The 27,866-nt window shown below is 41.8% G+C and overlaps 1 protein-coding gene across 11 annotated transcripts; it reads left to right on the top strand.

The window, feature by feature from the left end:
• The first annotated feature begins 3 nt into the window (after positions 1–3).
• Positions 4–27,686, top strand: LOC110486025 (kinesin-like protein KIF16B). 11 transcript variants are annotated; one of them, XM_021557324.3, is made up of 28 exons: positions 11–398; positions 1,771–1,840; positions 2,035–2,148; positions 4,170–4,286; positions 6,029–6,126; positions 7,087–7,196; positions 7,392–7,534; positions 7,984–8,152; positions 8,494–8,625; positions 9,946–10,121; positions 10,638–10,703; positions 10,896–10,955; positions 11,112–11,231; positions 11,371–11,422; positions 11,572–11,709; positions 12,606–12,688; positions 13,020–13,108; positions 14,223–14,255; positions 14,619–14,672; positions 14,939–16,303; positions 17,399–17,557; positions 19,249–19,354; positions 19,445–19,492; positions 19,993–20,043; positions 24,024–24,149; positions 24,302–24,391; positions 24,497–24,580; positions 25,421–27,686. In XM_021557324.3, exons 1-28 carry the CDS (start codon positions 352–354, stop codon positions 25,589–25,591), a joined length of 4,071 nt encoding a protein of 1,356 aa, XP_021412999.3. In that variant the 5' UTR covers positions 11–351; the 3' UTR covers positions 25,592–27,686. The 11 variants fall into 11 exon arrangements, with proteins under 11 accessions (XP_021413001.3, XP_021412999.3, XP_021413000.3 ...); XM_021557325.3 differs by lacking the exon at positions 19,445–19,492; XM_090196045.1 differs by lacking the exon at positions 14,223–14,255.
• Positions 27,687–27,866: the final 180 nt, after the last annotated feature.

A 27,866-nucleotide genomic window follows, 5' to 3' on the forward strand; every position in this document is an offset into this window, starting at 1 on the left:
CTCACCGAGTACCCGTATCAGCTTTGTGATTTACTATCGTATGACACTTTGTGTGTTTGATTATTTTTTTCTGTGACGGTAATGTTAGCAGGCTAATATAAAGTGCACGCTCAAGTCTCAGGGAGGCGCATAAAGTAGCTAGCCCTCTTCTTTTGAAAGTAAACTTGGCTCTGTGTGTAACCGGTCGGGTGGTACAAAGGAAATTGGAAACAGACTCAAGATACCGAATCGCGCTTAGCCAGCTGGTTTTGGGTGCTAGCCACATTTATTTGTACTTCTCACGATTGGGTTGTTCCTTTCAAGGATACCTGGATCTAGTAGCAGGTGACGCCGACAAAACAGGGATGTGCAATGGCATCGGTGCGGGTGGCTGTCCGGCTCAGGCCTATGAACAGACGGTAAGTAAAGAAAAAAAACATGCTAAACAAAAACGGCCAAATTATGCTATGGTTGTTGTTACTGGTTATATTGTTTCCTTTGAAGAGAGGCGCCCGGCTGGACACTGGCTCACTGTGATACATTGTAACCATTTCGAACGTCTAACAGTTTAACACATTCTAATTTGAATGGCCATGTTGCAGTAACACTGCGTATTATATTTTGTCATAACAAGCACTGACGTAGCCACAACGGGGTCTTCCAAAATTTAGAGGGAGACAACATTTGGGATTTAAATGCCACACACCCCATTGCTAATCTACCAATAAGAACGCCTGGAGGTTGGCACAAACACACATTATTTTATGTAGCAGACAGCTGGCAAGGTGACGGGTGAACAGGTTAACCAACAAAACAAACACGAAGAATAGGAACTAGAGCTACCATGGCTGTGCTGTGTCCGGTATTGGGAGTTAGTATTAGCAGCCACCCATGGATTATGGGATACCTTAATAATTTTCTGATCTCTTTCAAGAATTGCATGGCATTTTTTTAAATCACAAACTATTTCCTACAGTAAATAGGATGCATACATAGCTGCACGATAGAAGACAACCACCCTGCCACTTACTCTACACCTCTATGCTGGGGCGGCAGGTAGCCTAGTGGTTAGAGCGTTGGGCCAAGTAACCGAAAGGTTGACGATGAAATCCCCAAGCTGATAATGAAAAATCTGTCGTTCTGCCCCTAAACAAGGCAGTTAACCCACTGTTCCTAAGCCGTCATTGTAAAAATGTTAAATGTAGGTGTGTGAAATATTATGTACAGATTCCAAATAAGATTCACTATGAACCTTTGGGGAAAAACAAGGAAGGATTCTGAAGGAAGTGACCTTTGACACATTTTTATACCAATTGGCCTAGACCTGATCCAGTTGGCATTGTGTTAATGGTAATCTGTTAGGCACCAGAAAGTACGGTGTTATTTCATTGCTGTATGTCATATTGGAAAGGCCACTAATAATAAAAGCTTGAACTGAATACTTTCCTCCAGACCTTTAGTGATCAATTAAGCAAATATGAACTAAGAGGATTCAGTTGGCATTCTTCCCGACCCCAGACGGCATACACTAGCCCGATCTTAGAGAGAATGTAGTCTTCGGATTAATTAATCACAGTAAATGTATGTTGTCTTTTGTTGCTAATGTAACTGGTACCTTTCTTGTTGGTCCAATTTGTGAATCACAAAGTACTGCATTTTGGTAATCATTTTTTTTTACTCTGATGCTCCTTCATTGGTTCACTGTCTCTGTTGCATCCTGGTTTGGCTCAAAGAAAGGTGAAGGTTAGTTATTTGGAAGTATTAACCTGTTTTATGTTTTGATTTTTACAGGGAGAAGGACTTGACTGCCAAAAACATAATTGAAATGAAAGGGGACAAGACCACCATTACAAACTTGAAGGTCATTTTAAGTTTTAAACAGCATTTCTATTGCAATAATAATCAAGCGTTGTCCGGGTGAGGGTTTGGCCGGGTTAGGCCGGGGTTGCCATTGTAAATAAGACTTTGTTCTTAACTGACTTGCCTAGTTAAATAAAAATTCACTCCACTTTGTCTTTACAGTATATTTCATCCTATTTTGTTGTATTTAATTAGATACCAGATGGCATTACCGGGGATTCGATGAGGGAGAGTAAAAAGACCTTCACCTATGACTTCTCCTATGACTCCGCTGACAGTAAAAGCAACACCTTTATCTCTCAGGAAAAGGTAAATGTCATATTTCAGTCGGAAAATGTTATCTGGACTAACACTTTCTGTTTAAAAAAAAATGTTCAAATGTTTTTTGGTTGTTGTCCGAATCAGATTATAGTCAAAGCAGCTTACATTTGCCTCTGTTCAGCGGTCATTTACATTTTTTTAGTTGTAGGATATTTTGTTATGGATGGAAGTTCATTGAGTCAAAACAGTTGGCTAATGTTCTGATAGTCTAGTCTACATGTTGACTCCCAATGTTGACATAAGATATGACTTACTGTTGCGCAACCTTAAAAAAAAAAAATCATAATATTGCATCATACAGGGGTCAAAGTAGATGTAATTTCTTACTGGTACAGTACCTTATCACATACACACTTTTTGGGAGGCTGAAACAGAATTGCTTTAGAATCCCCGTTAAGATCTCTGTGGGCCTAAAAGTACAGATTTGTTGTTTCATTTGAATGTATTGCATTTGTAATGTGGCATTAACATAAACAGTCATGACGCTTTCATCTGATTATCAAACAATTAGAGGACAATGCTCCTGCAAGCCTGGCTATTTGCGCACGTTCCTCCACTATAAAATAATTCCTGAATGCGTACTGTGTGCACCCGCCATTTGATGAATGGAAGGAGACATCAGGAACAAAACACCAAGAGGTGTAATGAATGACATTCAGTGATTTTGTTTTTGATTAGGCTTACACTTGTAACCTGAATTGATGCGTCCACTGTCCACGTGCACCATCAAATCAAATTTTATTTGTCACATACACATGATTAGCAGATGTTAATGCGAGTGTAGCGAAATGCTTGTGCTTCTAGTTCCGACAATGCAGTAATAACCAACAAGTAATCTAGCTAACAATTCCAAAACTACTACCTTATAGACACAAGTGTAAGGGGATAAAGAATATGTACATAAAGATATATGAATGAGTGATGGTACAGAGCGGCATAGGCAAGATACAGTAGATGGTATTGAGTGCAGTAAATACATATGAGATGAGTATGTAAACAAAGTGGCATAGTTAAAGTGGCTAGTGATACATGTATTACATAAAGATGCAGTAGATGATATAGAGTACAGTATATACATATACATATGAGATTAATAATGTAGGGTATGTAATATTATATTAGGTAGCATTGTTTAAAGTGGCTAGTGATATATTTTACATCATTTCCCATCAATTCCCATTATTAAAGTGGCTGGAGTTGAGTCAGTGTGTTGGCAGCAGCCACTCAATGTTAGTGGTGGCTGTTTAACAGTCTGATGGCCTTGAGATAGAAGCTGTTTTTCAGTCTCTCAGTCCCAGCTTTGATGCACCTGTACTGACCTCGCCTTCTGGATGATAGCGGGGTGAACAGGCAGTGGCTCGGGTGGTTGTTGTCCTTGATGATCTTTATGGCCTTCCTGTGACATCGGGTCACAGCCACTCACCTCTGCCTTTGCAAAATGTGTTATCGCCAAACCACATCGCATTTTGAAGCGTATTGCACACAATTGCCAACTTTTCATGTGGATGACATGCGGTAATGATAAATAATTTTTTTGAGGTCTACAGTTTTCTTGGAATCTTTGTTTTAATTATTGTGATATGTTCAACCGGTACAGCGTACCCCCACTATTTATTTTGACGGTTTTCTGTCCTGGACCTTACTGGCTTACTTTCACCCCTGGCATCATGTCAGTGCAGTTTCAATAGTAACACAGCCTATGAGCTAATTGTTATAAATGTGTTTTAAAACTATGCATACATGAATTCCATATTTTTGACTTTGTACTGTGTATTGGCTAGATTATTTATTTCACTGACTGCTTACAGTAGGATCTGTTTGAGGTAGTTAGATCTGGGGCCTGTTCAGGAGTTCGCAACTTTACAGAACATTCAGATCTAAATGTACTGTTTGGAACAAATGAGTGCCTGTCATTGTGAATTGTATCAGCTACATTACATTCCAATTTGCCAAAGCTCTGAACATTTCACCTTATTGAGCAAGCCCATGTTTGCCCTCTTCCTTTGCAGGTGTTCAAAGACTTGGGCTCAGATGTTCTCAAGGCTGCGTTCCAAGGCTACAACGCCTGCATCTTTGCCTATGGCCAGACCGGCTCGGGGAAGTCCTACACCATGATGGGAAATCCAGTGAGACAAATATTCCCTTTCTTGGCCTGTGGTCATAAAACATATCGGAGTAGGAGCGCTGATCTAGGATCAGGTCTCCCTTGTCTATATAATCTTGTTCATAATTATCCTACTCTGAGACGCTTTATGAATACAGGCCCAAATCAAAGACTGGGCTGTGTTCAGCAGTTCACAATGTTGTGGAATGATTAAATATACAGTACCAGTCAAAAGTTTGGACACGCCTACTCATTCCAGGGTTTTTCTTTATTTTTGTACTATTTTCTACGTTGTAGAATAATAGTGAAGACATTACAACAATGAAATAACACATATGGAATCATGTAGTAACCAAAAAAGGGTTAAAAAAATCAATGTATTTTATATTTGAGATTGTTCAAAGTAGCCACTTTTGGCATTCTCTCAACCAGCTTCATGAGGTAGTTACCTGGAATGCATTTCAATGAATAGGTGTGCCTTGTTAATTTGTGTAATTTCTTTCCTTAATGCATTTGAGCCAATTAGTTGTGTTGTGACAAGGTAGGGGTGGTATACAAAAGATAGCCCTATTTGGTAAATGATGATGTCCATATTATGAGAAGAACAGCTCAAATAAGCAAAGAGAAACGACAGTCCATTTAAGACATGAAGGTCAGTCAATCTGGACAATTTCAAGAACTTTGAAAGTTTCTTCAAGTGCAGTCGCAAAAACCATCAAGCGCTACGATGAAACTGGCTCTCATGTGGACCGCCACAGGAAAATAATCCTCAGAGTTACATCTGCTGCAGAGGATAAGTTCATTAGAGTTAACTGCACCTCAGGTTGCAGCCAAAATAAATGCTTCAGAGTTCAGGTAACAGACATCTACATCAACTGTTCAGCGGAGACCGTCTGAATCAGGCCTTCATGGTCAAATTGCTGCAAAGAAACCACTACTAAAAGCACACCAATAATAAGAAGAGACTTGCTTGGGCCAAGAAACACGAGCAATAGACATTTAGATCGGTGGAAATCTGTCCTTTGGTCTGAGTCCAAATTTGAGATTTTTTTTTGTTCCAACTGCCATGTCTTTGTGAGACACAGAGTAGGTGAACTGATGATCTCAGCATGTGTGGTTCCCACCGTGAAGCATGGAGGAGGTGTGGGGGTGCTTTGCTTGTAACACTGTTGGTGATTGGTTTAGAATTCAAGGCACACTTAACTAGCAGAGCTACCACAGCATTCTGCAGCGAAGAAAAACCCTTGAATGAGTAGGTGTGTCCAAACTTTGACTGGAACTGTATAACGTACAACAATCATGCCTCTCTGACATGGAGATAAGGAATCAGGTCTACTCTGTTCATGACATTTCCACAACATTTGCCTACTCAACAGAGCTGTTGTTTTTATTATCAGACTATTGGGACTTCAATCAGTCGTGGAGACCCTAAGCAAATATCACAGTGACGAAGCAGGGCTCTGACAGTCCTGTTTAGGGGAAGTCTAGGGGAAAGTGATTAGAGGAAAGTGCAAGTCAAAGTTCAGTGTCAGTTTTATCTGCGGCCTCTTGTATTGGATTGTTTTGGAGAAAGACTAAAGCCAAACATGTGACATATTTAGAGTTTTACCTGTAATGAGTAATTTTAAGATCTATTCTGTAACATATCAACAGGTTTCCTCAATCCAGTCCTCCACTGAACAGGGTCAATTGTTGTCAGGTTTAACGTCAAATTATCGTCTGCGATTGATTAAGTGTTTGATCTATGGATTTATTTTTCATCAGGGAGATGCTGGTCTCATTCCACGGATATGTGAGGGTCTGTTCAGTCGGATTGCTGGGATGACTCGTTGGGATGAGGCCTCCTTCCGCACCGAGGTCAGGTAAGAGAACTCTGTCCATTGTCATTCTCTGGAATAACAAAAAAAAACGTTTTTATTTAACCATGCAGGCCAGTTGAGAACAAGTTCTAATTTACAACTGCGACCTGGCCAAGATAAAGCAAAGCAGTGCGACACAAACAACAACACAGAGTTACACATAAACAAACGTACAGTCAATAACACAGTAGAAAAAAAGTATATGTACGTTGTGTGTAAATGTAGGGAGGTCGGCAATAAATAGGCCATAGAGGAGAAATAATAAAAATGTAGCATTAACACTGGAGTGGTAGATGTGCAAGTAGAGATACTGGGGTGCAAAAGAGCAAGAAGATAAATGACATGGGGATGAGGTAGTTTGGTGTGCTATTTACAGATTGGCTGCGTACAGATACAGTGATCGATAAGCTGCTCTGACAGCTGATGCTTAAAGTTAGAGAGGGAGATATGTCTCCAGCTTCAATTAAGAAGCTTAAAGGAATAATCCACTCAAAAACAATACTTTTGATATTTGTTGCATTAGTCCACTGTTGATACTTGGACAAAATGTTGTGCATGTCAGCAGTAAAGTTTTCAAGATTTATATAATTTTCCAAACACACATTTTCACAACCGGCGTGATGCGTTTTGCATCATATGATGCACTGGCTGTATTTCTACCTGTTTGAACGGCAGTAGGTCCAATACACACGAATTACCCTGGGAATTGATAGAACATTGCTCAGAGATGCACTAAAAATATATAACATTAAAAAGGAAAGATTATCCAATTTTTTTTATGGTGGCTCAATGATCCTTTTTTAAAATGTAATAAAAAGTGATTGCACATGATCAGTAGACAATCCAGCAATTCGTACCTCATCCAAGAGACAACAAAAAGGGTCCCTTAATAATAATTGGTAGATATCATCAGGCTAAACTTGACCTCTGAATGACCTCTTTATATCCTCTCAATGTCATCAGCTACCTGGAGATCTACAATGAACGTGTCAGGGACCTGCTCAGGAGGAAGTCCACCCAAACCTACAACCTGAGGGTGAGGGAGCACCCAAAAGATGGACCCTACGTGGAAGGTAAGACAACAATATGCTTTTTAGATCATAATGAATGAGATTTTAGGCGCATAAGGGACCTAATTTGGTATTTTCTCCATTCTGAGACCGATCCCACACCTGTCCTGTAAGGCAGAATGGTGGCTCCCAAGCTCATTATAACAGTGGATATCTCTCTGTATTATGAACTCAAATGTTAATCCAATCTGACCCCAGATCTGTCCAAGCACCTGGTGCAGAACTACCACGACGTGGAGGAGCTGATGGAGGCGGGCAACATCAACCGTACCACGGCCGCCACGGGCATGAACGACACCAGCAGCCGCTCGCACGCCATCTTCACCATCAACTTCACCCAGGTGGGCTGCTAGGCAAGCTAATGCTACAGCTACCGCTAGGCTAGCTAGCTACGGTACTGCTACTCCAGGAATGCTCAACTCCAGTAAACAAAGGCCGCAGTGTAGTAGTCCTTGTTTATTAGTTAGGGACTGATTCAGTTACCAAGTGAGTGGACTCCTAGCCAATCAATGACATTGATTGAGAGAAATAAAAAGTAGCGGGACTGTGGCTTTGGAAGACTGTATGCTGCATTATATGCTGTATGTTAACCCTTAAAGGGTTTGCCACTAATAGCATTTGTGATGGCCATATCCATATTACGAAAAATTAGATACATACAGTGTTGATTGCACCCACAGTTTAAGTGTAAAGTTTTGACTCAAAGTTCTTCATCAGACTTAACAATATTAGCCTTTCAGCCTCTTTGAAACCCTTCAGGGTTTTTACGCGTTTTCTCCCTCCTCTCCAGGCTAAGTTTGATGCGGAGATGCCCTGCGAGACGATCAGTAAAATCCACCTGGTGGACTTGGCGGGCAGCGAGAGAGCGGACGCCACCGGTGCCACTGGAGTCCGGCTCAAGGAGGGCGGCAACATCAACAAGTCACTGGTCACCCTGGGCAATGTCATCTCCGCTTTAGGTGGGTAACTGTTATACCAACTGTTATATCATTGAGACAGCAGATATGAAGACGAATTCGTTGAAGTCTCATAATATTATTTTTTTGTATGGAATGAAACCCCTTATCTGGCAATGTCTTTTAGCTTGAATATGCAGGCCACAAGAATACATTTTCCCCTTTACAATATTTGAACCACAGCAGTGTTCCAATGTCTGTTGATTTGCCCATTGATCAGACCTGGATTCAAATACTACTGAAATCTTTCAAATACTCTGAGTGTTTGCTCTAGCCTGCCTGAAGTGCCAATTATTTTTCGTATTGATTGATTGATCTGAAATCTTTTCCTTGTCTTGGTCCAGCGGACCTGAGCCAGGACGGAGTGAACACCAACCTGAAGAAGAAGCAGGTGTTTGTGCCTTACAGAGACTCTGTGCTAACGTGGCTCCTCAAGGACAGCCTGGGAGGCAACTCCAAGACCATCATGATCGCTAGTAAGTCCTTAATAATGCAAAATGTCTTGCATTTAATCAAATGTTTCCAATCCTTCCCTTGAAAAGCCCCAAATACACCGGACTAGGAACCCTGGTTTTTACCTGTCTACTTCAGTGTATATGGGGAACCCTGGATTGTCATTAATTGATATAATAACCATCATATCGAAGTAAACCTGGGAGTCATGCGATGACATGGTGTGTGGTTCTCCCACTACAACTCAGGAAACCATGCAGTTTATTAGGCTACAAATGAAATAAGTTATGATGGACTTCAAAGCGTGGTGAAAGTGCACAGTATGAGCTTGATGCTCCTTCCAAATGAATGTTGAAGGGTCTGATTCTGGTGACATGATCGATGCTCGACTGCCGTTTGACAAATTCAAATATTTTCGCTCTTATCCATAGTAATCAACATGCTATTTTTTACTAGAGGGCACGTGCCAAGACCAGAGAAGGCACATTTGCTATTTAATTGCAAGACCAGAGTAGGCACATTTGCTATTTAATTGCAAGACCAGAGAAGGCACATTTGCTATTTAATTGCAAGACCAGAGTAGGCACATTTGCTATTTAACGCCACAGTTTTTGTGACAAAACTATCCGTAGATTTGAAAATGCGATGGAAACATATCTAACTTTTAGAAGAAAAAAAATGTTGGTGCATGAAAACTTAAGCGAAAAAGTGAAATTTGTGTGCACTACGTCATCACGCACTGATTTAAAAAAAATCTGCAACTCGTCCATTTGGTGAAAACACACCACTGGTGTGAAAATATGCTAATTTTCTTTGAAAATGTTTGAATATTCTCATTAAAAATCTGTTGCCAATTGGATGGAAACCTACAGTCAACATGGTTCTTACATGGCATTGTACATTATGTATTTTGTATGTTTTCAGTGTGTTTTAACTGATTTAACTCTGGCACTCCAAGAATGTGCAGAACCATTTGTGTTTTGGCTCTTCAGCTCAGGGTAAAATGGATGATGGGGACGGTTACCTAGAGATCTTCAGCCATAAAACAATAGGGGCCCCAATTTTTTTACAATTTTACCACAGCAGGAATCATGAATGTGCTTTGCAGACATTGTTGGGTTCCTAGTCCAGTATACTTGGTGCTAGAATTTGTGAACATGGCTTTCTAAACCCTTGTTAAGGCTGACTTTATGTATATGAGGCTTAAGTGTGGTGAGTGGCCATAAATTAAATATCTGTGATATGTTTACAGTCAAAGATGTAGCATTAGAAACACTGCAAATGTAGAAGTGTTTTGTAGTACGACAAAGGTTTCAAAGATGTTTTGCTCTCATTTGCGGCAGCCATTTCACCTGCTGACGTCAACTACGGCGAGACGCTGAGCACTCTGCGCTACGCCAACCGTGCCAAGAACATCATCAACAAGCCCACGATCAATGAGGACTGCAACGTCAAGCTCATCCGAGAGCTCAGGGCCGAAATTGCCCGACTGAAGGCCCTTCTGGTCCAGGGAAACCAGGTGGGGATTTGTCACACTGACATTTTTGTTTTTGCCCTAGCACTACACACCTGATTCAAATCAACAACTCCTCGTCAGGCTTTGATGATTTGAATCAGGTGTGTAGTGCTAGGGCAAAAACAAAAACCCCAGGACCAGGTTTGAGGACCACTGGTTTAGGGCATTGGAACTCAACTATCCTGTCCACTACAACATTTTCTCTGTATTCATTTATTTAAAAAAACAAAACCGCTCTACAATACACTGCCTTACAAGTTATGTAAAAAAAACTGTTATAGTACACACATGGGTATAGCAAAAATGCGTTTTGTTAACTTATGAGCACTTTTTTATAATGCATAACTAGTACATTATGTTTTATTCAAATGTAACATGTCCACCTTTCCAGCTGCTGGCCTATGACCTTGTTGTGTTTTTAAATGTCCCATCTTATCTAACTAGGTCACACTGACTTAGGGAGTATTGATGTGTGATTCAATAATGTATTGATTGTTGGTTTGTTTTCATCCTTCTCAGATTGCACTTCTTGATTCACCCACCGCTCTGAGCATGGAGGAGAAACTACACCAGAACGAAGCCCGAGTAAGGCCATGTGGATGGTTCTTTTACGAGTAAAAATGAACACGGTTACTCAAAATAAGCTATTCATACTTTGGAAGTGCAGTGTTCTATTCTTCGAATCCATAAACAAATAAGTCAAGCATTACAGCAAGTTAATAATGTGACCTCATCTTTGACATTCAAGAAAAATATTTTTTGCACTTTCTGTCATAGGTGTTGGAGCTAACCAAGGAGTGGACTAACAAGTGGAATGAAACTCAGAACATTCTCAAGGTGAGTAGGTATATATTTGTATAAAATGTAGTTTAGTTCACAGAAGCACTCTGGTTATATGCCTTTTTATATTCTAGTCAGCTGTGAAATTTAATTGACCTAAGTCAGAATCATCAATCAATTCCTAATGACTGACAATTGATCTCGTCTTCACAGGAAGAAACCCTTGCCCTGAGGAAAGAGGGAATCGGTGTCGTCCTCGATTCGGAGTTGCCTCATCTAATTGGTATCGACGACGACCTCCTAAGTACTGGCATCATCCTCTACCATCTAAAGGTTATTCATTTGACTCTTTAGTTATTTTTACACTTAGTTTTTTTTTCTCAGATTGCTTCACATAAGGTCATTTGTCCTCCTATTAAACTTAAATAGAAGGTACATGGACTTCCTGTATCGCTTTCATTTGTTTTTCTAGGAGGGCAGGACGAATGTTGGTCGAGACGATGCGTCGACTGTTCAGGACATTGGTGAGTGGCCTCTGTTACATACTCTATCCGCTGTCGTACTTTGCTACAAATCACGACAAAGAAACAATTGGTAATGCTAATACACACACACACACACACACACACACACATACACACTGTCTTTCCCTCTCATACTCTCTCTTCCCTAGTTCTCCATGGGCTGGACCTAGAGAGTGAACACTGCATGTTTGCGAACCAGACCGGCACCGTCACACTGGTTCCACTCAATGGGGCCCAGTGCTCCGTGAATGGAGTGCAAGTGACAGAAGCCTCCCCACTAAACCAAGGTATACGCTTTTGGTGGCACGTTATTTTGATTGTCTGGATTTTCCATCTGTAGATGCTCTACAGATGGTCATAGGCTACTATCAACAAACTGTTGATAAGCAACTGCTTGCTACGGTTACGGTTAGAGTTAGGTTTAGAATAAGGGTGTGGCATATCAAGAAGCTGATTAAATAGCATGATCATTACAAAGGTGCACCTTGTGCTGAGGACAATAAAAGGCCACTCTAAAATGTGCAGTGTTGTCACACAATACCACAGATGTTTTGAGGGAGCGTGTAATTGGTATGCTGACTGCAGGAATGTCTATCAGAGCAGTTGCCAGAGAATTTAATATTGATTTCTCTACCATAAGCCACCTACAACGTTATTTTAGAGAATTTGGCGGTACGTCTAGCTGGCCTCACAACCGCAGACCACGTGTATGGTGTCGGATTGCTGATGTCAACGTTGTGATGGAGTGCCCCGTGGCGGGGTTATGGTATGAACAACCGACACAATTGCATTTTATCGATGGCAATTTTAATGCACAGAGATACCGTGATGAGATCCTGAGGCCCATTGTCATGCCATTCATCCGCCACCATCACCTCATGTTTCAGCATGATAATGCCCGGCCCAATGTCGCAAGGATCTGTACACAATTCCTGGAAGCTGAAAATGACCCAGTTCTTCCATGGCCTGCATACTCACCAGACATGTCACCCATTGAGCATATTTGGGATGCTTTGGATCGACATGTACGACAGCGTGTTCCAGTTCCTGCCAGCCAACACAATGATTGTTCTGTGAATGCCCAATCAGTAGTAAAACCCACCCATGTGCATTTCCCTTCCTATGTATTTTTTCCCCCCTTATTATCTTTGTTCCATGTTTATCGTTCTATTGTGTTTGATAGGTGCTGTTATCCTTCTGGGGAGAACCAACATGTTCCGTTTCAACCACCCTAAAGAAGCAGCTAAACTAAGGGAAAAGAGGAAGGTAACACCAAAGGCTCTATGTCTCTCGAAGGCCTCTTATAGAAGCTTATTAGTGGCGGTATTATTAATTTGTTGTTATTATTATGTGTGGATGACCTATGCTCCCCAAGGGTTTAAATCAAGTAAGTCATGACTCGTATAGCTTATTATGTAGCCAAGCATTTCGCTGCACCGGCGATAACATCTGTGTACGTGGTCAATAAACGTTGATTTGAAATAACCATCTAGTGGAAGGGCACGTTTACTGTAAGCGTTGTAGGATGCAGGCGACTTGACCAATGAGTCATGAGGTCAAGGATCATGTTGAACTTAGTGTTGGTAATTTTTTCCAGAGTGGACTGCTCTCTTCCTTTAGTCTGTCCATGACCGATCTCAACAAATCATGTGAGAACCTCTCCACAGTAATGCTCTACAACCCAGGGTGAGTGTATGTATCACCTAATCCCAAATCGGCCCCTAGCCCCTACTGTCTATGCACTTGTGGAGATCTGAGAGGATTGGATAGGTGTAGGCAATATGGCGAAAACTCCACGTAGCCTACAGAGGGCAAGGATGAAGCTATTCCCATATTGCTTATACTAATCTATTCCTCTCAGATCTCCAGAAGTGCATGGGGAGTTGGCAGTAGGGCTGGTTTGGGATTAGTCAAATGTGTGCTCCAGGGCATGAATGATTCCCCCAAACTCCCTCTGCGCAGTTCCCCCTGCCTTCTCAGGAGTTCGTAAGCGCTCCTTTTCCTCCATTCGCTTCAGTCCGTTGCTGCTCACCCGTGTGACCACAGACTGAAGCAGTGGATTGGTTGTAAAAATACAACAACAAACAATTGGGCTGAAATACAATGTTACAGTGCCCAGTCAAAGACATCAGTGTTCTGGTAGTTTATGTGTAGATCAAAATGGAAATGGGGAAAATATTTACTTTGGATTGGAGGAGGTCTGTAACATTGCAACTGCTGTGACTCAAGCCAAAATCATGTGAGCTGGTCATGCTGCACGTCACAAATGCCACATCACTCAAACTGTATGGCCTTCATTGATTCTATTACTAACTCTCCAAATCTGAGCCAGAGATTAATTTTGCTTGTACAGAACCACTAAGGAATACGTTTGTTTTGTTGTTGTACAGCACCCCTTGTGGAGGATGCAACTAGTCTTCATTTAAATTTTGTACAGTACAACAAGTGATGCCATAGCACTTACTCCTATTTAGACCTAAACCTGATTATTTTTTTTATTTTTTATTTTTTTTATTTAAAAAAAAAAAAATTTTTACAAAACAAAACCTAATATCACCAACTAGGTATCTACTAGGTAGATATGCACGCACAGACAACCCCCCCCCCCCCCCCCCCCCGATTATTAATAGGTCCAGAGCAACCATGGATATTCTGAGGAATACACAGCCCGTATTTAGTGAACGTTGGTAATGGTTATGGCTGTGTTGTTTTAACTCTCTTTGTGTGATTATTGCTCTTCATTGAGTCTCTAATTTTATAAGTACAGTAACTAATGCATCTCTGACCCCTCCCTCGGCAGTCTCTTCACTGAAAAGGGGCCTATCTATCTCAGGTAGACCCAACCAGAGTGTTCAATGTTCACTGCTTTGTTTTAACAGTGCTTGTGAAACATCATTTTCACTTTGTCCCGCCACCACCATGTTTGAACATAAGCCGTCATCGTCTCGTCTTGGTTTTTATTATGATTTTGCACGTCGCCTCGCTTGCTTCAATCACTGTTTTCGCACAAAATGATGACATCAAGCTTTGACATCCATTGCCTTGTATGAAGCTCTTCAGTCATTCCATGTGCCAATTGCAGCCTTCATTTCTGTTATCGTGCTGTCTCGTTGAGTAATACTGGTGTGTGTGTGTGTGTCCAGTCTCAGTGTCATTGTTATTAAGCCAGCTAAATGATAATGGTGTACTTGCCTAGGTTGGAATTTGAGAGACAGCAACGGGAAGAGCTGGAGAAGCTGGAACACAAAAGGTGCGAGGGGAGACGCACACAAACATGCTCATATTTTGACTACATAAGGCCAATAATGCTTACTCACTAGTCACCTGTAATGCACCACGTTGTAGGAATGGTGTGCTTTAAAAGCAAATATGCTGACCTCACATGATTATTGTAGACTCTTATTGTTAATACCAATCGTTCAAAAAAATGCCTTGTTTACTATGCATGTGTTTGGCGAATGACCATAGCGTATTGCATAGTGTTTCATGATTTGTTTGTATTTGCTTGGGTTGCAGGAGGCTTATTAAGGAGATGGAAGACAGGCAGAAGTGTGAGAAGGCGGAGCTGGAGCGCCTGCAACAGGAGGTGGAGTCCCAGCGCAAGGAGTCGGAGCAGGTGCAGCAGCGCATCCGCCGCCAGGAGGAGACCCTCCGCTGCCGCAGCCAGGACATCGAGAGCCGCCTGCGCGACCTCCTGGCGGAGAAGCAGCGCTTTGAGGAGGAGCGCCACCGCGAGACCAAGGAGCTGGAGCTACACAGGCGCCAGCGGCGAAAGCAGCAGGAGGAGCGCGAGGATGAGAAGACGCAGGACGAGGAGGCGCGACACCATAGCGAGGCGGCAGAGCGTGCCGAGCAGGCGGAGATCTTCCGCGAGCTGGAGCGGCTGAAGCGGGAGCACGAGGAGCAGGCGGTGCGGCTGGAGGCAGAGAGGCGGAGGCTGGAGGAGCGCGAGATGGAGCAGCTAGGCCTGGTGGGGCGCCTAGAAGAGCAGCTGAGGGAGCGCCACGAAGCGGCAGCTGCCCGGCTGACCCGCGAGGACACCCGGCGCCTGGAAGAGGGGCGACGTGCCTTGGCCGAGATCCGCTCCGCCCTGCTCCGCGCCAAGGAGGCCAGCGGGCGCTCTGACTGCGACGGAATGGGCGAGGAGGCCGGGCGCGCTGCCCAGGTCCGTTACACGGACTTCAAGGCAGCGCAGGTGGAGGAGCTGGGTCAGTTGGAGGAGGGTCTCCGGCTGCAGAAGGAGTGCCTGGAGAAGGAGGTGGCGTCAGAGCGCGCAGCCCTGGCCGTCCTGGTCCACGCCCACAAGGAGCGGCAGCGACAGCTGCGAGAGACCCAGGAGAAGGGGGCACAGGACTCCTCAGAACTCTCCCAGGAGGAGCAGCGGATGCAACAGGCTGAGCAGTGCCTCCTCTTCAAGGACCGCCGGCTAGCCAGCCTAACCGACAGCCTCCTGCCGGCGGTGGCTGAGGAAAGGCAGAGGGCTGAGGAGCTGCTGAAACTCGGAAGCTCCTCTGGCGCTGGCAGCATTTCGAACATCTCCCTGGGACTAGACAACACCCTGTACCAGGTGGAAAAGGAACTTGAGGAGAAGGAGGAGCGCCTTACCTCACACTGCGCCAGCGCCGAGCAGCTTCAGCAGCTGCAGGAGACGTACGAGTTCACGGCCAATGTGGCACGCCAGGAGAAAAAAGTGCGGCGCAAGGAAAAGGAGATCCTGGAGTCACGGGAGAAGCAGCAGCGTGAGTCCCTGGAGCAGGCAGTGGCGCGCCTGGAGAGAAGGCACTCGGCGCTGAGGCGCAGTGTCTCACAGGACCCAGAGAGTGTGGAATCCAGGCACAAGGCCTGGGGTTCTGGGCCCGCGCGGGAACTCGACCAAGAGAGGTGCGCACGCTTGTTATTCACTGTCACTACAGATACATCTGTAGAATCAATGAATAGTACAACATTTGTCCTCTAGTGGAAGGTGTGCAGTAGACCCATTGCTATCCACATAATAATAGAAAATGTAGATAAGCTGATGTCAGAAAGTTTCAAGAGATGATGGATGATGAGGGATGGTAAATGAGTGTTGTCGATGAGTGATGATGGTATTACCACATTGGTCAATCCCTCCTGTCTAAAATGGTGTTCCTCAATTGGTAATATGATTATGGACATGATAAATAAGTAACTCTGCCTTTTTATAATTATATTGTACTATCAAAACCGGATGTACAGTGGGGCAAAAAGGTATTTAGTCAGCCACCAATTGTGCAAGTTTTTATGAATTTATTTGCAAATGATGGTGGAAAATAAGTATTTGGTCACCTACAAACAAGCAAGATTTCTGTCTCTCACAGACCTGTAACTTCTTCTTTAAGAGGCTCCTCTGTCCTCCGCTCGTTACCTGTATTAATGGCACCTGTTTGAACTTGTTATCAGTATAAAAGACACCTGTCCACAACCTCAAACAGTCACACTCCAAACTCCACTATGGCCAAGACCAAAGAGCTGTCAAAGGACACCAGAAACAAAATTGTAGACCTGCACCAGGCTGGGAAGACTGAATCTGCAATAGGTAAGCAGCTTGGTTTGAAGACATCAACTGTGGGAGCAATTATTAGGAAATGGAAGACATACAAGACCACTGATAATCTCCCTGGATCTGGGGCTCATTTTGTCTGTCATAGTTGAAGTGTACCTATGATGAAAATTACAGGCCTCTCTCATCTTTTTAAGTGGGAGAACTTGCACAATTGGTGGCTGACTAAATACTTTTTTGCCCCACTGTAAATTGGGAGTCCCACAGGGCGGCGCACAATCGGCCCAGCGTCGTCTGGTTTTGGCCAGTGTAGGCCGTCATTGTAAATAAGAATTTGTTCTTAACTGACTTGCCTAGTTAAATAAAAAAAAGTAGTTTTGCGGAATGAGCGTATTTAGCATGACTCTGTGGGTCGATAGACACATGACGACTCCATCTTCTCTCCACGTCCTCAGGGTGGACCGGGAGATCCAGAAGCTGAAGCAGAGGATCAGTAAACCTGAGGGAAGTGGAAGGAGTCACACTGGGAGCGGAGATGAAAAGACCAGTCTCGGCACCCCCCCTGTCAGCCCAATCCAGAGCCTACCCCCAGTGCTGCCGATCACCGATGACGGGTACAGTGCCTTCAGAAAGTTTTCAAACCCCTTGACTTTTTCCACATTTTGTTGTTTTCACAGCCTGAATTTCAAATGGATTAAATTGAGATTTTTTAATGCCACTGGCCAACCAACAATACCATGTGGAATTTGTTTTTAGAAATGTTTACAAAAAAACAAAACAATTAAAAGCTGAAATGTCTTGAGTCAAGAAGTATTCAACCCCTTTGTTATGGCAAGCCTAAATGAGTTCAGGAGTAAGAATTTGCTTAACATGTCATATATGTTTGCATGCACACGCTGTGAGCAATAATAGTGATTTAACAGGATTTTTAAAGGACTACCTCATCTCTGTGCCCATACAGTTATCTATGTGGTCCCTCAAGCGGACAGTGAATTTCAAATAGCTTCAACCACAAAGACCAGGGAAGTTTTCCAATGCCTTGCAAAGAAGGGCACCTATTAGTAGATAAAAAAAATAAAAAGCACACTTTGAATATCCCTTTGAGCATGGTGAAGTTATTAATTACACATTGGATGGTGAATCAATACACCCAGTCACTACAAATATACAGGCGTCCTTCCTAACTCAGTTGCCGGAAAGGAAGGAAACCACTCAGGGATTTCACCATGAGGCCAGTGGTGACTTTAAAACAGGGTTTAATGGCTGTGTTAAGAGAGAACTGAGAATGAATCAATAACATTGTAGTTACTCCACAACTAACTTAATTGACAGAGTCAAAAGACAGAAGCCTGTACAGAATAAACAATATTCCAAAACAAGCATCCTGTTTGCAATAAGGCAGTAAAGTAATACTGTAAAAAATTGCGGCAAAGCAATTCACTTTTTGTCCTGAATACAAAGTGTCACAATGTTTGGGGCAAGTCCAATACAACACATTACTGAGTTCACTCTCCATATTTTCAAGCATAGTAGGGGCCGCATCATGTTATGGGTGTGCTTGTAATCGTTAAGGACTGGTGAGTTTTTCCAGGATAAAAAAAAAAAAGAAACGAAATTGAGCTAAGCGCAGGCAAAATCTCCTAGAGAAACTTGGTACAGTCTGCTTTCCACCAGACACTGGGAGATGAATTCACCTTTCAGCAGGACAATAAAGGCCAGATCTACACTGGAGTTGCTTACAAAGAAGACAGTGAATGTCCCTGAGTGGTCGAGTTACAGTTTTGACTTAAATCTGTGGCAAGACCTGGAAAATAGTTGCCAGCAATGATCAACAACCAATGTGACAGAGCTTGAAGAATTTTGAAAAGAATAATGGGAAAATGTGTGGAAAGCTCTTAGAGATTTACCCAGAAAGACTCACCGCTGTAATCAGGATTCTAGCATTTATTGGATACCTATCTAATCATGTGGGTTTCAATTCTTTTTTTTTATTTTTTACAAATGTTAGAACATTTCTTCCACTTTGACATTTTGTGTAGATCGTTGGCAAATCAATTTTAATCTGACTTTGTAACACAACAAAATGTGGAGAAAGTAAATGTGTGTGAATACTTTCTGAAGGCACTGTATGTGTCATCCTATGTAATATTCACATTGAGCCAGAAACAGCACAGGCAAATGTGTTGTAGGTGGAGGAGAATGACGAAATGTAGATCATAATAAAGATGCATTATTTTTGGACAGTAGGGTTGACCTGACCATTGCCGATGTTGAGTATCTAATAAGTTTCCTTATCCGTTGGCAGGATAAATGCATACATTGAGGAGGAGGTTAAGAGAAGGTTACAGAAGCTGAACCTCTTCAATGGTGACAAAAGCATTGAGCTCTCGCTTTCATCTGAATCTCTGCAGGTAAGCATCAGCGATACCTTGTTTTGTTTGCCTGGCAATATTAAGATTGCTATAAAAATAGAAATTATATGAAGTTCTTCAATCCTACAGGAGGACAAAGAAGTTAATGAATCTAGCTCTGTTAGATTAACAGATGAGGTAAGCCCAGGTCCTCGACACAGGGTATACAGAATGGACTATAATCTGCATGCATTTCTGATAATTCTCTATTGAGGTTACATGGACCAATCAAGTGGGGTCTTTTCCCAACCTTTCTAAAAAAAAATTGTATGTGGATGATGTTTTGCCTGGTTTGCTTTTCTTTTCCCCAATATGAGAGGAACTCTTGCTTGCCATTTACCACAGCATATGCATTTACAGTCCATTTACCACAGCATATGCATTTACAGTCCATTTACCACAGCATATGCATTTACAGTCCATTTACCACAGCATATGCAGTTGTCCATTTACCACAGCATATGCATTTACAGTCCATTTACCACAGCATATGCATTTACAGTCCATTTACCACAGCATATGCAGTTGTCCATTTACCACAGCATATGCAGTTTTGGTTTGAAATGAATTTGACATTGCGATGTATCTTTTTATGAATTGTTAGTCATTGCTTAGAAGTGTGGTCTTATTCATTACAGGATGATGACAAGCTGCAAAACCTTGTCAACCCTAGGAAATTGAAATATGAGGTAAGGCTTGAGTTTTTTTTTCTGTTGGTGATGAAGAAACCAACCAGACATTTTTAAACAATAATTTAACTTGACTGGAAATCATTCTGAATCTTCACTAACCACCACACCAACTATGGAAAAAAATGCATGCCGTTTATATAAAAGGCGCTTTAGGGAACATCCTGCTTTACATGAATCCCAACTTTGTATCTGATAAACATAGAAGATTCCTAAACCAAGAACATAAGACCTTTTTATAAAGAAATTGCAAAAACATAAGAATATAAAAGAAGCAGGAAATTGGATAAAATACTCAATTGGCTAAAGGAAACCAGTCACTGACAGAGGAGGTCGACATAAGTGTAGAACAGGATCATTAGAAATGTCCAACCAAACAGGGTTGATATCTGGTTTTGTAAGCAAAAAGGAAAGGTCAATATTGCATGGCAGTCTGGGATGTGTAATTTTGTATTCATGCTGCATAACAATCATCAGTCTCTTTAATTGCCTTTTTAAATTGTAATCTTGCTCATCTGGATTTTAGTTCAATCACAACTGGATTTTTACACTTGGTGGAGGAAGATCTTAATTTACTGGGGTGAGAAGGAATACATGAAAGACTATAATTCAGAGCTGTGATCTCTGGTTTGAAGTTATAGTCATGGAATCCCCCCTTGTCCACACAGAAAGACTCCATGCCCTTGCTGTGGCGTAGCTTCCTGTGTGTCCCAGAACGTGAGACGAGCACTCACCTGGAAGGGGCTACAACAAGTTCAGAAGAAGAAGGCGGCAAAGACCGCTCTGAATTAGATAAAATTAGCAATCCAGAAAGGGAAACCAAAGTCTTGGCAGAAAATGATAGAATGCCTTATAAAGAGGGTGACAAAGCAAAATGGGGGCAGGTGGAAGTGAAGGGGAAGGTTGACCAAGCTGACTTCGAGAAGAGTAGCTGTGATTTTAAAACCAAGGACTGTGGATTTAGGTCTATAAACACCATAGTCTGCGAGGAAGGAAATAACAGCCAATGTAGGCCAGATGAGGAAGAAACCAATTTTAGTTGCTACATTGTTGATGACGAGACGAAAAGTCTATCTTATTATCAGTCCAGAGAAACCAGAACAGAAAACCCACTGTTGCTCTCACAGTTTGACTCTCTAGAAGGAACTAAGGACCAAGTTCAGAACACAAGCAAGACAAGTAACGACACTGCAACCGTGATAAATTCTGAATTCCCCATACTGAGACGACGTTCAAAGAGACAAATCACCATCGAGGGCTACTTTGGTCTCAACAAGATCCCTGAAGAGTCTGTAAATGGGCAGGTGCAAAGGAATCTGAGAACTTCAGAACCGGATCTATTAACCAACGAACTGGGAGCCAAACAGAATTACTTCCTTGGATACTTGGCAGGCAAGCTGTCTGGAGTTTACAATGACGCTGGACGATATCTGCAGAGTACACGGGATATCATTCGGCAGGTTCGAGCAGGAGAGACTTCAGCATTGACTAGTACATTCTCTCAGTGCATGACCATAGTTACAAAAGATCTTCCACTTGCTCAGAAAAAGCAGCTTGAACCTTCAATGAAACCTGACTCGAGGCAGAATAAAGTTCATTTTGCCAATTTGACAGGCAATTGCCTTTTCAATGTACCTGAGAAAGGTAATGTGACTCCAATTACAGACATTTCATTATGGCCTAAAGGCGCTATGACTACATACAAAGACGGGGAGCCTGTAATTTATTGTCAGACGCTCGTGCAGTTTCCCATATGCCTTTCTGAATTACAGTCTCTTCCGCTTCAGAAGATGCTCTATCGTTTGTACTGTGTTACGCCCAAAATCGCTGCCATTTCCCACCACCTTTTGGGTATCTACTGGCTAAGCGTTGCCAATTGCAAACAGCCTACACCACAACCAAGTTGCTTACTGTTATCTGAAACTGACCTCTATGCAGTCTCCGCTGGTACTGGTTTAGGTAACAACCAACCTTTGGCAGTTTTTCAGCACTTCAGTCTCTTGCACATCAAAGAGATCCAAGTGAGCTTTGCCGGGCAGCATTTACGACTCCTGGGCTCCACTAAAGACACCATCTTGGTCATCTTCACCCACAGCAAAGAGCTTACCCAGGCGTTATGCTGTACCCTGCTGAAGATCCTTGCCCCAGCAGAGGTTCAGGAAGGCCCAGGAGCCCACCCCTTGCTTTGTGGAGACCTCTCGCGCCTCTCTCTGGACTGGAGGTCCCACGTTCCAGACCTCCTGCTGGATAGTGGCCTCTGTGTTACCTCACGCTTTAAGAGGATCATGGCTGATCTGCTCTACATCCTGCACGGCAACATGGAAGGACCCAACAAGCCCTCCTTGGCTAACATACACCTTCTTCTCTACACTTCCATCAAGGTGGAAAACTATTCCACCTCGCGCCAAGTTGTCCTTTGTCAGTTCTTCCTCACCGACAATCACATAGGCCTGGTGCAAGAGGATGCTGTGTTCCACCCGGAACCTCGAGGCTCAACTTTGGTTCCCATCCAGCCCCAGTTTCAGGGAGTAGAACTGCGCAGACGCTCAGACATCCGATGTGTGCTTGTGAGACACAGCGATAGATGTATGGTGCTTGACATCGTATTCTCCGTGACTCACAAAGAGCAGATTGAGACCAAAAGAAAAACCAGGAAAGGCTTAGGCATTGTCCCTCTACCTTCTGATTGCAGGCCCCCAGCTGATTCCTGGAAATTAACTTTCAGCTCTACCTCGGATGCAGCAATCCTAATGAATCACCTGTCAACCTGATTTGAGGCTGTGCTTACAGGTCATAAAAGGATGTAATGCTAATAGGTAATACATGGAAAGGAGTTTAACGGCCACTGCAAGCCTGAAGCGTAATGACTGTGCCGTCCCGCTGAACTCCTCTTGTTTTCTTTCAGTATTGCACTTGAGCAAGAAAGCCATGGTGAGTTGGCTAGCTAGCTACATTCGGTATTGTCAGCCAACTGCATTTCTGAGTATAGTATTCAGATAGCTAGTCTGATAACATTAGGGTTTGCATACTACAAGAGTTGAGCAACATTGTAGTAAAGATTTCACTTGTAAATCTTTTTTTGTTTGAGCATGACGGTACCGTCCTACCACTTCCAATGCGTATTTAAGTTTAAATGATTTGTTTGATTAGTATGATTAGAAAATCATATTCCCAAAAAACATTATTCTTGTAACATGGCCTTTTGTAATTGTTAATGCATGTCCATAATGTCAGTAAACATTTTATTGAAACTTCTACAGGATCCTCATGAATATTGTGTTATAAGAAAATACATGTCCATATCATAAATATAGATCAAATACTAAAATCTAAAGGTCTAACTCCAATGGCTGCTATTGATTTAAAAGTATTTTATAGTATATTTTAATGCTTCTCTTCTTAACATACTGCCATTGTGGTACACCTTAATCAAATCCTAGTCAACCCTTAATTGTCACTTTTAAGAACAATTTTACTCACAAACCTAAGTGTTTTGTATTGGTGTAGTTAATTAATTGGATATTTCATAGATTTTCTTTCCTACTACAGGGAATAGAGTGACCTTTTGTTTAGTCAGCTTAGCTCTCCCTCTCTGTTCTTACATGAATGCTCACATCAATCATTTATGGCTGGTAGAATGTGTTTTCTTCAATATGTTTGTATACTTTTATGCATATTCATCAAATGGTAATGTGCAATATGATTTTGAGGAATATGTATGAATAGTAATATGAAGAATGTCTGAAGTATAATATGACTTGACTATGATCACTGCAATAATGTTAATAAAAGATGGTTAATTGTTTTAACAAAAAAATAAAGATAGGCTTACACAGAACACTTTGTGTTGCCTGGTTGTATCTAGCTGTTCTGTTTCGTACCTATTCACTGTTGTCATATAAATAAGACTACACCTTCCTGTCCATGTTTCTCTCTCTCTCTCTCCCGTTTTCCTTTCATTCCACCCATGTCTTTCCCAGCATCGATTTGTCTCTGTCCCTCTTGGGACCAACTCCGACTGCCTAAAGGACCCTGTTAAAATTAGCATTCCTCGCTATGTTCTCAGAGGGCAAGGGAAAGATGAGCACTTTGAGTTTGAAGTCAAGGTAAGCTTCTCTTGTTAAGTTTCTCTCAAGATCCAGCATCATCGCTTTGCTGCCTCTGGTCTTGAATACATGTCTGACAGGTCCATATCCCTTCTCCATTGTTGAGTTAGTTGTATCAGTCTTGTACTCAGTATTTCCCTCTGTCTCTTTAGATCACTGTAATGGATGAAACGTGGACAGTCTTCAGGAGATACAGCCGCTTTCGGGAAATGCACAAAACTCTCAAGATGAAATTCCCCGAGGTAAAATACTTTTGAACTAGGAATTACCACATACTACACATCCTCTCCTATTGTACCAATTATATTACTATTATCTACAATCTTAATGACCTCCTTCCATACCAGCTTGCAGCTTTAGAATTCCCTCCCAAAAAACTCTTTGGAAACCGAGATGAGCGAATGGTTGCTGAGCGGCAGAGTCACTTGGAGGTGGGTGCTGGCATTGACACATACTATTGCGTTTCTTAACAGTAGTATAATTTCAGTTGTAATGATTGGACAGGGTTATCGAAGTCTTGTCTGTGACAAAAGTCTGAAGGTTTGTCATTCTCATCCGTCAGTTCAGAGACCTATTTGTTCCTTGTCATACATGTAACGCAGTAGTCGCCAAACTGTCGATCGCAAAGGCGTTCCTAGTCGATCACCAAACATTTCTGTAGAAAAGCCAATGATAAAGACTTTACGCTCCAATTTTTTTTGTATTAGTCTTGCACTGTTTGTTGGTGGTCGGTGCACTTGATTCAGAAGCCCTGTGTGCCGGGTAGGCAAAGTGTTCCCATTTTGAACCATTTAATTTGTCTGAAGGGACATACTCTGCCTACCCTGCAGACCCAGAGAGCTAAATCAAGTGTGCCTACTGCGCTGGCCAATCGGATAGCTCAAATCACTGTGCCTGCAGTTTCAACGACCCCAAAGCAAAGTTTGATATTAGCGAGCAGGGAACTTGAGAGGGCAGACCCTCTGCTGCTCTCTCCCTCCGCTGAGACTGACCATCAGATGCAGGTACCATCAGTATAGCAAAATACAAAAGTTAATTAGTTGCACATTATTAAATTCATACTCAGCTGTGCCCTTGCAAGTGATACAACAACTGATCTATTTTGTTATCAAAGCTCAAGTTTTGAAATATAATATAGTCTGAGAAGGCCAAGCATAGCCAATATGTTGTGATAATGTATTAGTGCACAAACCTCATTCCTACAGAACTGTTTTTATTAGGTTAATGTTGCATGTGCTTACATTTTTTGCTCAATTTTTTTGCTCCTCCAGAAATATCTGAAAAACTTCTTCAGGGTTATGATGTCGCCCTCCTCGGGCTCTCCACTCCGCACTGATTCAGACTCTGAGGGTGGTCTGCAGCTGTCCAAGCACGCCATCTGTGACTTCTCCCCGTTCTTTAAGAAGGGCGTCTTTGACTACAGCAGCCATGGAACTGGTTGAAAACATTTTGGATGAGGACGGGTTGGAGCTAGTCTGGCCCTGGATATTTTTCTGCTGTTTTGCCATTTCCTACAGTCATTGTCATGCATTGACCATTGGAGTTGACAAGACAGCGCCAGCAGATCTGTGACCAGGCTACGATGGAGCAGCTTTAATCCCAAAACCAAAGTGTGTATTGACCTCTGCACAACCAAGTTATCAGGGGCACCAAGGAACAGATATCTAACTTACTACTCACCTTACTACTTTTTCATCTTCTAGCTCTCCTGCTTTCCTACTCACTCTCTTCCCTTCCTACTCACTTTCCTTCCTTTCTTGTTAGGCCAGTGCATTTGGAAATGGTACTTTTTTATGAGGACCAAACGCATGAGAAATAGTCTTATCTTATAAGTCAAGTAAGTAATGTAATGACAACAGGTGTAGAATATTTGCTATTACAGTGACACAAAATGGTTCTTAAGCGGGCCTCGCAGAAAAGCAATGCAACCGCTGCCAATCTAGAAGACATTGCAAAGTCCTGGCATTAGTGACTTGCTAAGTCATCTACTCTGCTCTCTTCCTGTTCACCACAGTTTACTCATAAATAATGTTCTGAAGGGAGGCTTTACAAAAAACAATTTTTTTATGCAGCTATAATTTCGATGGCAACTCTAGTTTCTACCATTTCTGGTGATATGTAATTGAGACTGACATGTGCTGTATCTATGGGAACTGACCATGAAGGAATTACTCTTCACTACCTGTAGTGTTGATAATGGTGGGCTGTTTCTGTATTGTATGGGTCATGGCTTCTCAAACTTGCTTAAAGGGGATGTTCAGTATTTTATGACTTAATGTTAGACGGTTACTCATCCTAAAAGTAGACTAACCCAACCATGGGTTATATTTCTTCTAGAAATAGAAACCAAAAAACTGAACTTCCCCTTTTAATGTTGATATCATGTCTCATTATTGTACAATGTATCAGTTGAAAATAGTCTGAGGAGAGGCACTTTTGAGTGCAATAACAAGGACTCATGATCACTCCCAATTTTCAGAGAAATGTTGAGTTTAGTCATTTTGGTGAGCTGTCGAAGTAATAGTCTTTGACTTCACCTTTAATGGTAGCTACTACAGTAAAAAAAAAAAAAAGTCAAGCTGATGTCACATATGGCATTTGTGCAGGTTGAATCATAGTATTCAGGATTGTGAGAATAATTGTTGAACTAAGTGTGGCACATCTCTCAAGACGTCAACACTTAATTGGGTATGTTTGGGCCTAGGCAGTTGGTGTGCCTACTGGTCCTGAAAGCTGTTACTAACAGTGTTGCTCTCCATGTTTCTGACTGGGTAATAGAGTTACACTTTTGTTGACCACATGTCTTCCAAGTTTCACACTTAATACAATCACGGTTGCGGATTCAACCCTTGACAAAACACTTTCATAACTGGACATACTGTGCTAATACTTGTGTTGTGGATGTCAAACAGTTTACTTGGGGTTAGACTTACTTTGTCTTTGTAAATCTGTAATAAAATATAATTATTTCTGAAATAAGTAATAAGGTGGTACAAATATACTAGTTTCACATTAAATGTAGCATAGTGCAAGATCTTTAATCACTCCCTTTGTAAAGCATATTGTATACATATAATGTATATTTGAATGTTTATGTGCATAGTTTTCTACACGAAGTGCTTGTACACACGCAATGTAAACTATTGACATTGAATGTCATAAAAGGGATTGTATATTATAACTGCTATAACTGATTTCGCTTTCAAAGGCTTTGATATCGTAATGATGTAAGAGGAGGACCAGTTTGCTTTACTGGTGTCCATTTTGAGACTCCAAGTTGAGGGATTGAAAGTCAGTAATATGTAAGTACTGTAGTAAACTTTTTTTTGTTTGTTTTATATAATTTTTTTAGAACTGGAATATAATTAGGATTATATTGATTTTCATAACTGACATTTATGTGTATTTATGTCCTGTAAAAACACTTGGCTATCTGCAAAATAATGTACAGCAAGAAACGGATTAGTTGTACCATTTTATTGAAGTTGTAACTGACACATTTACAAAATCAATACATTTGATAAAACTCCTGCAAAATATTTTGCTGTGGCATTGTGTGTATAACATGGATGCAGCTCATTTAAAAAACAAATAGGGACAGTTTATGACCTCTTGAATATCTTACAGGAGAAATACACTTACTGGTGTAATACACAGCAAGCATATCAAACTATTTCTTTTTTATTTTAAATTTATTTAATTCCCCCTTTATTTTAC

This window comes from Oncorhynchus mykiss, chromosome 13 (assembly GCF_057628025.1).
Source record: "Oncorhynchus mykiss isolate SJ-2025 chromosome 13, ASM5762802v1, whole genome shotgun sequence".
Taxonomy (NCBI): Eukaryota; Metazoa; Chordata; class Actinopteri; order Salmoniformes; family Salmonidae; genus Oncorhynchus; species Oncorhynchus mykiss.